The following is an 11,703-nucleotide window of genomic DNA, read 5'->3' on the forward strand; positions in this document are numbered from 1 at the left end:
TTAACCGGTTTGGCTCAGTGGATAGAGCATCGGCCTGCAGACTGAAGGGTCCCAGGTTCGATTCCGGTCAAGGGCATGTACCTTGGTTGCGGGCACATCCCCAGTGAGGAGTATGCAGGAGGCAGCTGATAGATGTTTCTAATTCTCTATCCCTCTCCCTTCCTCTCTTAAAAAAATAAAATAAAATATATTTTTTAAAAAATAAAAATGACATTTCCTTGAGTGGGAATTTTTTTTAAAGGAGCAATTGGTGCATGCTTTCTTTTATGTCATTTTAATTTTTGTTCATTCTCACTCAAGGATCTTTTCTCTATTGCTTTTTTTTCTTTTTAGAAAGAGAGAGTGGAAGGGAAGGAAGAGGGGGAAAGAGAGAGAAACATCTACATGAGAGACACATCGATTGGTTGCCTCCCCCACACACCCCCACCGGGGTCAGGATCAAACCTGCCCTTGACCAGGATTTGAACCTGAGACCCTCTGGTGTGGGGGTCGGTGCTCTCACCCCTGAGCTGCACCCCCCAGGGCAGGATATGGCTCCTTTTCATTTCCTCCAAAGCTTTGGGAGAAAAGCGTCATCACGCCCATTTTGCAGATGTGAACACTGACACTTGAAGTGAATGGGTGACGAGGCTCAGGCCATAGCGTTAGTAAGAGACTGAACTTAAACCCCGGGAACCTGACCCCGGAGTCTCAGCTGCTGGCCAGTCCACTCTCCCTCCGATGGGACATTTTGTTCCGATGACAAAGGCACCCAGTGAACACAGACGCGAGGGGGCCGTGGCCGCGAGTCCTGCCCGAGCCTTAGGCTCCTGGACACGGTGTCCCCAGGAGCAGCCAGGGGCAGAAGCGAGGGGAGGGGAGAGGCACTGAGGTCTTTGTTGTTTATTTAATTTTTGAATCCTCACCCGAGGATATTTTTTCCACTGATTTCTTAGAGAGAGTGGAAGGAAGGGAGAAAGGAGAGAGAGAGAGACATCAATGTGAGAGAGACACATCAATTGGTTGCCTCCCGTTCACGCCCTGACCGGGGTCAGGAATGGAAGCTGCAACCGAGGTATGTGCCCTTGACCAGGAGTCAAACCATCAAACCTGGGACCCCTTGGTGTGTAGGCCCACGCTCCAACCACTGAGCCAAACCAACCGGGGCAACGCCAAGGTCTTTGAAATGACGTGGGCAGAAAGGGCTGCAGCAAAAACCCTCCCCAGCCCTGCCCACCCCCAACCTGGAGCTGGGGGGGGAGCGGGAAGGAGCAGCCCACTTGGGGCATCACACAGGGTCAGGGGTTGGCAGCTCACCTTCAAAGTCCACGGTGCCATCTCCGTTCACGTCGGCTTCCCGGACCACCTCGGCCAGCTCCCGCGCGCTCAGCGCCTCCCCCAGCAGCCTCCGCACGGCCTGCTGCAGCTCCCCCAGGGTGATCGCCCCGTCCCCGTTGCCGTCAAACTGAAGAGGAGCAGGAGGGGCCGGTGCAGGTGACCCTTTGAATGACTTGGGGGCCGAGGGGCGCCGACCCCCTGCCCAGTCAAAAGCCTGCCTGTGTCTTTTTTTAAAAATATATTTTATTGAATTTTTACAGAGAGAAAGGGAGAGGGATAGAGAGTTAGAAACATCGATGAGAGAGAAATATTGATCAGCTGCCTCCTCCACACTCCCCTACTGGGGATGTGCCCGCAACCCGGGCATGTGCCCTTGTCTGGAATCGAACCTGGGACCCTTCAGTCTGCAGGCCGACGCCCCATCCACTGAGCCAAACCGGTCAGGGCCTGCCTTGTGACTTTTGATTCCCCCCAAACTCAACGACTATAGCCCCCTGCTGACCGCAAGCTTCACTGATACAGAAACCCGTCCGCCAACACCTATGTTATATGTGCACAATAGGCTAAAGAAAACGGTATAACAAAATCACCTCCTGGTCGGTTTGGCTCAGTGGATAGAGCATCGGCCTGTGAACTGCCAATTCCAGACAAGGGCACGTGCCCGGGTTGTGGGCGTGATCCCCAGTAGGGGGCGTGCAGGAGGCAGCCAATTGATGATTCTCTCTCATCATTGATGTTTCTATCTCTCCCTCTCCTTTCCTCTCTGAAATCAATAAATATATATTTAAAAAATAAATAAGATTTTTAAAAATCATGAGGTTCATCTGTCAGTTGTTTTAAATCATCACAAATCTCCGAAAAATTTTCCAAAATGTGTATTGAAAAAAAGCCACAGGCAAGGTGTCCCCGCAAAAATGTATACACCCTTTAGCAGCTGACAGCTCGATTTAGAAATGAACTGTATTTTAATAACCACTGCCTTCATAATTATTCAAAGTGTGTGTATATATTGGGGGGACACCCCATAAAAGTGGACCCACGCAGTTTAAACCTGTGTTGTCCAAGGGTCAACCAAAGGACTTGCATGCATATTAGCATAACCAATGGACATGGACACTGGGGCGGTGGGGGTTTGCCCTCAGGAGTGGGAATGGCAGTGAGGGGAAGCTGTGGGTCCTGCAAATGAGAATGGGTGGCATCATGTCAAGTCATTCCAGTTCAGTTTTTTAAAAATTTGTATGGGGAATTAGGCCCACAAAGTAGGGGGTGCTCAATTTACACAAAAAGGATTAAGTGACTTCTCAACCTTTTATAGTTAGAGGCAGAAATGGGATTAGAATCCAGTTCTTTACATGACAAGTCACTGGCCCCTGGGTGTCCCTGAGCCACCCCCACATGGTGAAACCTCAGCTCACTTCCTTGAAGGCATCTCTCAGCTCCTGGACGCCGATCATCCCCACCGTCTCTGCCAGCAACTTGGGGGTCATCAGCTCCACAAAGTCGTCAAAGTCCACGCGGCCGCCCACTGGGGGAGGAGAGGCAACCCGGTGAGGTCCGCACGCCCAGCCCCCCAATACCTGACCTCGCTTTGCCCTGTGTGTCTGTCCAAGGCGTAGACCTTCTCTAGTCCCTCTACCTTCGGACCTTTTTCTCTCAGCCAACTCAAGCCCTGGGGTCTCTCTGATCTGAACAGGGGTGGAGGGGTGTGGTGTGGGGGGAGGAACTAACTGTCCCTGTAGCCTGGAATAAGTCTCTCCATTGCTTCACATCTACGTTTCCTCATCTGTCGGATGAGTGTGAATTGAATGAGCAAAGTCTCTTCCAGATGAGAATACTTCCCTGTCCTTAGATTCAACCGCATTTACTCAGTAACATGCCCAGAGGCAAACCCAACATCGATGCCCAGATCCGCTCTAGTTGCTGTCTGAAAAAATAAATAAAAAACCTCCCTTTCCTAACGCTATTCATCGGCACTAGCTCCAAGTCCAATTTCGTTTCCAGCATCAAAAGCAGTTCCAACCTTGCCTGACCCGGCGTGGCTCAGTGGTTGAGCATCGACCTATGAACCAGGAGGTCACGGTTCAATTCCCAGTCAGGGCACATGCCCAGGTTGCTGGCTCGATCCCCAGTGTGGGGTGTGCGGGAGGCGGCTGGTCAATGATTCTCTCTTGTCATTGATGTTTCTATCTCTCTCTCCCTCACCCTTCCTCTCTACTCGAATACATATATATTTTTAAGGCAGTTCCAATCTTGTGCTCCACTGATGAATCTTAGTGGTGACAGTAATAACCAAGATTTAATAAGCATTTACTGGAGGCTAAGCCCTTACCTGCGTTAGCATCTTTATCCCTTCCTACCCACAGTCTCATGAAGTAAGGAGTGATACAATCTTCACTCGACAGACGGGGAAACTCAGACTTGAGAGTCCCAGGGCTTAACTCCACTTTTCAAAATGGCCACATTAGTAAATGAAAGACTGGGACTTGAACCCAAATCTATCCTAAGAGTCACCATTTTAACCACTTCAACACTGCCTCCCGAAGAACAGTCCCTCTTACCCTCCTCCCTATCTCCAACTACTCTCAGCCTCTCCAACCTTACCAATTACACCCTCAGCACTCCCCTCACCCCAGTAATCCGCCCCCCACCCACCCCCCGTTCCCCAGCCTCACGGTTCATGCGGATTTGCTGGCCCAGTTCAGTCAGTTCCATCTCCGTGGGCATGTAACCCATTGTCCTCATGAGATTTCCCAAGTCCTTACAAGAGATGAACCCATCTCGGTCCTTGTCAAACTCAAGAAATGCCTCCCGGAGCTCTGAAAGTTAAGAGGGAAGAACTTTGGAAAAAACTCGAAACCGTCAATGGGGAAGAGTGGTGACCCTTGAAACCATCAATGAGGCACAGACTAGAGACTCCTCGAAGGAGAACATGTTTTTAAAAGCCAGTATTTCAAAAAGGAGTGATGTATGAAATGTGTTAGCAGGAGGCCACCAAACGGTGGCACTGAATTCCTGGGTGAAGTTATGGGAAAGTGCAAAACCATCAAAGAAAAACCCAATAATTTTCTATTCATTCTAAATCTCAGGTGTCACCCCTGGGTCTCTGAGACACCTGGGGATGGGGATGCCTTGTACATACTTCAGGAGGTACCTACACTGCCATGAGAAAGGGTTCCACAAAATCACCGCTGAGTGGAAAGAGAACAACGTGAAATTTTCACGTGAGGGGACTTACACTGAACAGCACGAAGGGACAGGGAGCAGGCAAGTGGGTGGGTGGTGATGAGGGGGCGTTTGGGGGAGAGAGTGCTGTTACCTTCGATCTCATCTTGTCCGAGTGGTCTTTCCTGGAGATGGAATTTGGAGAGAGGGTCAGGGATCCAACATTCAATTCTCCAAACATGTGCCCACGGTCTCCTAAGCTATTCTTCACCCTTCCCCGTCTCTCCTCCAGTCCCTGCTCCCTGCACCCTCTCATCTTCTCTCTCCTGTCTCCTGACTCCCGTCCCACAGCAATCTGCTTCTCACCCTCTTCCTCACCCTTCTCATTGCCTCTCTCCCATCCATGAATCCTGATCTCTCTCCCTCCGCCTTTCCCAAAGAGACAGCCATCCCATTGTGCCGACCGACCGGGATCTCGGAGGCCACCGAATCCAGCCCCCTCCTCCTCCAGATGGAGAAGGTGAGTCTTACAATCACAGCTAATGTGTTCTGATGGCTGACCACGCCGGGCAGCTCCCACAATCCCTTCATTCGAACCCCAGCACCGCTCTGTGAGGTCAACCCAAAGACCATGCCCATCTTATCGACGAGGGAGCCGAGGGACAGAGAGGCAAGGGAGCCTGCCCAGGTCACACAGCTCCGGCTGCCGCGAGCGCTGAGATGTGGATTCAGGGCTCCTGGCTCCCAGGTCGGAATTCTTTCCACGACAGCCCATGATCCTTTCTCCCAAGAGTTAGCATCCCTTTGTATGGGACCTGTGTCCAGTGGCGGCCAGGAGGGATGATCCGTGCCAGCAGGACCAATCCCTAAAACCTTTAAGAATTCCCCGTCATTTCTGCTGCCACCATCCTGGGCATCCCCGAAGGGCCAGGCTTGGCCACGAGGCCGCCACCTGGGAAACTCCACCCACCTCTGTTCTCTTTCACCCCTGCTTCCCCTTATCCTCGGAGCCTTGCCCGTAGCTTCTTTCTTGTCATCCCCTCCCCCGTGTCCCCTTCCTCTTTCTGTTATTCCTATTAGACTTGCTAACACATTCGTGCACCGGTGGGGTCCCTCGGCCTGGCCTGCACCCTCTCACATTCCCTCTGGGGATGTCGGACTGCCGGTTTCGGGGCCAGGCCTACGGGGATCGGGCCGAAACCAGCAGTCCGACATCCCCCGAGGGATGTAGTAGAAGCGGCAGGCGACCAGGAAGAGCCCGAGCCCGGCCCCCACTGTGCCTGCCGCCTCCTCTCGGTAGCACTGCCATGGAGGCGGGAGAGGCTCGCGACACAGCTGTGCTTGCCAGTCTGGCTCCCCTTAGGTCAGCTGAGCGGCACTCCCGCTGTGGGAGTGCACTGGCCATGGAGGGGGAAGCTCCGATGCTGAGCGTCTGCTCCCTGGCGGTCAGTACGTGTCATAGCAACCGGTCGACCGGTCAACCGGTCGTCCAGTCGCTTAGACTTTTATATATATAGATCTAGAGCCTCACTAAAGGTGCCCATTGGAACAAACAGACCTGGCCTTGCCACTTAGCGATTGCATAAGCTTAAAGCAAGTGACTTCATGACTCAGCCTCAGTTTCCTCATCTGTAAAATGGGAATGAAAGTATTACCGACCTCAGTAGTTCTGAGGACTCGGTGACATCAGGGACACAAAGCCCTCTGCACTGGGCTGGGCACATAGCAGTGACTTAGTGAGTGGCAGCTACCCTCATCATCATCACCACTGAGGGCGTCCACGGGAAAAAATGGTGGTCCCCGATACTGACATCATCCCAGTCCCCTTTCATTTTCTTCACCCCCTGCACCTGCCCCCTTTCACCCTCACCCATTCCACCAGCCCTCATGTCCCCAGCGTGTTCCCTGGAGCCTCCTCTCTTCAGCTCACGCTCCCCGCACCTGCTCCAGGACCCACTGCTCCCGCCCCCCTTCCCACTGTCCCGGCCTCACCCGCTGCTTCTCAGCGATGCCTTTCCGCAGGAAGATGCAGGCGGGGCCCGTGGGGAACTGCATGGAGGGGCCGGGCTGGCGGAGCTCACCAGGCACCAATCTCAAGACGGCTCCCGGTCCCCCTCGGTGGCTCAGCCTCCTTCTCTTCTCTGTCACTTCTTTGCCTCTCCTGGTTTCGGGGCCCTGGGACACAGAGCTGTGGCAGCTGGGGCGGAAATCTCCTCTGGTCGGGGAGGGATCAGAGCGTCCCTGCCTCCCCATCTGGCCTGAGTGAGGCGGAGGGGCAGCTGGCCGCAGGCTCTGACCTTTTCTCCCCAGAATGGAATTAGAGTTTAAAAAGTGGGGATTCGAGCAGAGGGCAGCCGTTCATTAGGTGTCTCAACTAGTGCGGCGTCACTCGGAGCCTGGCCCCTGCTGGCCTCTGGGCCTGTGAAGACGGAGAGGACTTCATACAGCGATGGCCTTGCGTAGCTTGCTACGTGCCCAGCCCTGTGCAAAGGGCTTTGCGTCCCTGACGTCACTTAATCCTCGGAACGACTCCTGAGGCCGGTAACACTTGCCCATTTGACAGATGAGGAGACTGAGGCTGAGTCACGAAGCCACTTGCTTTAGGCTTATGCAATCGGTGAGCGGCAGGGCCAGGCCTGCTTGAGTCCAACGGGCACCTTTCGTCAGGCCCCGAGGAGCTTCTGTGTACGTCCGAACGTGCACCGACGGGCAGGATGCAAGAATTAGGTGGCCGCCTTCAGGAAGGAGGCGTGCGCAGTGGTTCAGAGGTTGGTATTTGCTCTTCCCGTGCTCACCTCCTCTCTTCCTTTCTTTCTGGATAATTTGGGAATTGGTAGAGGGGTGGGGGGTGAGGGGGAACAGACCAAGGCGGGCATCTAGCTGGCGCCGGGGTCAAGGAGAGATGTCACGTGATCAGAGCCCAAAGAGGTGATGAGGGTCAGGAGAGAAGTGGGGGCCATCACTGTGGGGAGCCAGAGTTCAAATAGGGTCTGGAGCGAGGGAGGTGTCCCCACAGAGGGCAGCCCGGCCTGAGGGTCTGGGCCCGGGAAGGTGAGGATGGGCCGCAGGCGAGCAGCCAGTGTGGGAGCTGGAGCGTGAGCGTGAGCGGAGGAGGGAATCGATGCAGGTGTCATCGCCTAGCCTGGGGGGGTGTCCCAAGGACGTCCACTTGTGGGGGCGGCATGGTGTCGGCTGCTGAAGCCAGATCAGCGTGAGAAAGGGGTCCCCACAGAGGTGGGGTGGCAATGGAGATGGGAGACTGGTCACACACATGGATCACGTGAAGGGTAACGGAGGTCCGGCTTCTCACAGCCGGAAAAGGAGTTGTTAATACAGAAACGGGGGGAGGAGGAGCCCTGTGGTGCTGGCCTGGAGCTGGGGGCAGGGGTGTGTAGGGCACTTGACTGTGAATCCCCTAGCTCTCTCAGAGGGGGAGCAGCGACACCTGATGTTAGTGAGCACCTCTCGCATCCAGCTCTTGGCTTCTAGATACCTCTCTGCTAAAAGGAAGCCAGCTTCTAGGAGAAATGGCCGGTTCCGAGCCCGGGCCAGGACACGTGTAAGATGGGCCTGGGACATCCTGTCCTGCCATAAAGGAGGGGTGGGCAGGTACGGGGACAAGTCAGAACGCAGGTTGGCTTGAGGAAGTGCCACGGCCACATCAGGGCAAATCAAAAATCAAAATAAACAATAACTAATTATATAGATAACGCAGGAAACTGGGAGTCCACACAGATTTTTTTTTAAATACATTTTTATTTATTTCAAAGAGAGAGAGAGAGAAACATCCATGATGAGAGAGAATCATCCATCGGCTGCCTCCTGCATGCCTCCCACTGGGGAGCAAGTCTGCAACCCGGGCGTGTGCCCTGACTGGGAATCCAACCGTGATCTCCTAGTTCATAGGTTGATGCTCAACCACTGAGCCACACTGGCTGGGCCACACGGATTTTTTTAAAAAAAGATCGGTGGAAAGTTTGACAATTTTTACCCAGCTCAAATACCTCCTGACAAAATACTAATGTCGGAGGAGAGCTGCTTTATAGAGGAAACTGGGCCGCACCAGCTCAGTCAGGTTCCATGACCCTGAGAGGGGGCGGTGAAGGGTTAGAAAAGACAGACAAGAGAAGAAAGCTGGGTCTCGGTGGGACGCTGCCCTCTCGGATGGAGAGACACAGCGCCTCGGACTACATGCCGTGTCTTTATTCTATAGCCAGTTTCCATGAGGCAAAGTAAGGGCGTGGCCAAGATGTTTACAGCATTCTCGTGGGTTTCGAGCCTACTCGATTACATGCACCTGAACTCTATCAAGCCCACATCACTCAGGCACGTGGGGCCAAGTGTTCGGACCATAGGTCAAGCTTACAGCTATAGCCGTTGGCTCTAACTGTGCTGGGAGGGCCCTGCCCTCCAAGCTGGGACTTGCACGTGGCCATGAGAGGACTGTGCCCTCTCTTCAGTCCGAGGCTTGAAACTGTCCAAACACTGTAGCCGCTCCCCACGAAAACCAGGCAGACACTATCTTAATCGAAGGATTAAAACAAACATCACCAGTAACGTGTCAAATAGAGATGACGCACTTTAATTCATATGCGATTATGAGTTACTGCTCCTGCCAACCTCCCTGAGGCACATGATCCCAGAGCCAAGCTCCCAGCATCCTCTCCCCTTGATGGGTTTCAACCGTTTTTATAAGGAGCGTGGTTCCACCAGGGGAACGATGGTCTCTGCTCCCTCAGACGCCAGGCTCACCCCTTCCGTGTCTTATACTCCAGCCCTCAGCACGATCTCTTCCCGCCCAGACCTGCCACCTCCGTGCCTGGGCATGTGCCTGGGCAGAAGGCGCCACCTCCTGGCAGGGGCACGCGAGGCTCTTGGGAGACACTGGTTAGTGGCAATGCACGCGGGGCTCCTGCAGGCGGCCTGGAGCACATCCTGGTCCTGCTTCCTGGGCACTGGACCGAGGGAAAGTACCTTCCGCCCCTGTGCCTCAGTGTCCTCGTCTGTTAAATGGGGTAATAAAAGTACCAACTAGCCCTAACCAGTTTGGCTCAGTGGACAGAGCGTCGGCCTGTGAACTGAGGGGTCCCAGGTTCGATTCCGGTCAAGGGCATGTACCTGGGTTGCAGGCACATCCCCAGTAGGGGGTGTGCAGGAGGCAGCTGATCGATGTTTCTCTCTCATTGATGTTTCTAACTCTCTATCCTTCTCCCTTCCTCTCTGTAAAAAATCAAATTTTATTTAAAAAGTACCGACCTAGAGGGGTGTCATGAAGGTCTTTGGTGAGTGATGGCCCTGCCCAGCCCTGGCAGAAGGACATGGCGGCCATGCCTGCTCGGGGACATGCTCCCAGAGGCCCTGCGGGGCGTGGGGAGGAAGACCCAGTTGCACACTTAAAGGAACCACGGGGCTCCGCACAGAGCAAGACAGACACCGGGGTTCCCAGACAATGTTTAACACCCAATCAGACAAATACTATTTGCCTTAAACATTTGCTTGAACTTGATGAATATGGGTGCATACTAGTCCCTTAAGATAGAGCTTGTTAGGAACTCTTAGCTGAGAAACAAACGCCGTTTTGTCGGAGGGTCATTGCCGCCCCCAGGACAAGAAGCCGCCCACAGCGGCTGCCCTGGGTTCGCTGGTTAAGGGACTCGTCCCTCAGGACCCCCCACCGTGCGCACAGGTGAGGCGGGAAGGGAAGGGCTGGCTCCTTTTCCATCAGACTGCAGGCCGGGCGTGGTGCTGGGGGTTGGGGCTATTAGGGTGAGCGAGACGCATACAGCCACTGCCGGCCCCCCGCGGTCAGGTCCAGGGGGCTGTGAGGGCTGAGGCCAGGCCTGGCCCCAGGGGTGCGTGGCAGAGCTGGGTCTCACACGTCACTGCACTTCCTGTCTCCCACAGGAGGAGGCCTGTCCCTGAAAGGTGTGGGCCCAGAGCCAGACTGGAGTCAGACCTGGAGCCAGCTCTCCCGGCTACGGCCCTGGGCGAGCCCCTTCCCTCCTCTGTGCGTCCCCGTCCCCCTCTGGGACAGTGGCCCCCTGGTTAGGTGGCTGGGAGGTTAAATGAGTTTATAACGTTGAGACTGCCATTGTCCAATGCAATAGCCACTAACCACATGAGGCTACTTAAGTGAAATTTAATTAAAAAGAAATAGCGCCCAGCCAGTGTGGCTCAGTGGTTGAGCACTGACCCAGGAACCAAGAGATCACCAGTTCGATTCCTGGTCAGGGCACATGCCTCGATTTCAGGCTCAATCCCCAGTAGGGGGCATGCAGAAGGCAGCCTATTGATGCTTCTCTCATTGATGTTTCTATCTCTCCCTCTCCCTCTCTGAAATTAATAAATAAATATAAATATAAATATATATCCCTAAGGATCATAGAGGGCATGCCATACTGTTTATGAAAATACAAAATATATGCGCACAAAACAACACATTAAAAACCCCACTTAAAAAAGACACATTAAACACATTAGTTCTCTCTGGGGGAAAAGGGAAAGGGGAAAAAGAAGGGAGATAAAAGGAACTAAAAAAAATGAAAGAAGAGGAGGGTTTTGAAGAAATCTTTCATAGGAACATGTCCACTAAGGATGTTCAACTGCTGACTTCAGGGAGCAGGCCTACGCCATCAGTCAGATATCCCCCAACGGCTTTTGGACTGCGAGAGGGTGCAGGCCCGGCTGAGGGACCCCCACCCCCACCCCCAGTGCACAAATTTTGTGCACTGGGCCTCTAGTATTTTAATAAATAAGTAAAATAAACATATGTCCCCAATTGCACCAGCCACATTTCAAGTGCTCGCTGGCTGGCCGGTGGCTGTCACACTGCACGGCGGGTGGAAGATGTTTCTGTCGCTGCCAAGTTCTGCCGGAAGGCGCTGCTTCAGACAGCCCCTGGCACACTGGCACGTGCCCGCCACGTGGAGCTATCAGAGCCTCCCCCAAGCCCGGCAAGACCTGGACACGGAGCAGGGGGTTGATAATTATTTATTTTTTTAAAAAATTACTAAATCCCACTTTAAACCACACCCTCACACACACTGCACACCAGATCTGCGTATTAACGCCAGAGGCGCTGGCCCTGCCCCGGCCCGGAGGGCAGAGCCTAGTAGAAACACTCCAGGTCTGGGTCAGAGTCTTGGTCTGTGTCCTCCTGGTTCTGAATCTGACTCTGCCTCTTGTACAGCCAGGCCACCTGAGGTGACAGGGCAGGCACCACAA

General features: G+C 53.8%; 1 protein-coding gene across 2 annotated transcripts in view; it reads right to left on the reverse strand.

Annotated features, from left to right (window-relative positions):
* The window catches only part of CABP5 (calcium binding protein 5), a 10,152-nt gene extending 2,902 nt beyond the window's left edge, over nt 1-7,250 (reverse strand). The window contains exons 1-5 of one of the 2 annotated variants that reach the window (XM_006769957.2): nt 6,472-7,250; nt 4,634-4,664; nt 3,990-4,133; nt 2,733-2,842; nt 1,297-1,444 (exon numbers count right to left, since the gene is read on the reverse strand). In XM_006769957.2, the coding sequence (XP_006770020.2) occupies nt 1,297-1,444; nt 2,733-2,842; nt 3,990-4,133; nt 4,634-4,664; nt 6,472-6,732 (694 nt within the window). In that variant the 5' untranslated portion in view covers nt 6,733-7,250. Of the gene's footprint in view, nt 1-1,296; nt 1,445-2,732; nt 2,843-3,989; nt 4,134-4,633; nt 4,665-5,010; nt 5,289-6,471 lie in introns of those variants that run through there. The other variant, XM_015567972.1, reaches the window with a different exon arrangement.
* Nucleotides 7,251-11,703: the final 4,453 nt, after the last annotated feature.

This window comes from Myotis davidii, unplaced genomic scaffold (assembly GCF_000327345.1).
Source record: "Myotis davidii unplaced genomic scaffold, ASM32734v1 scaffold464, whole genome shotgun sequence".
Lineage (NCBI taxonomy): Eukaryota > Metazoa > Chordata > Mammalia > Chiroptera > Vespertilionidae > Myotis > Myotis davidii.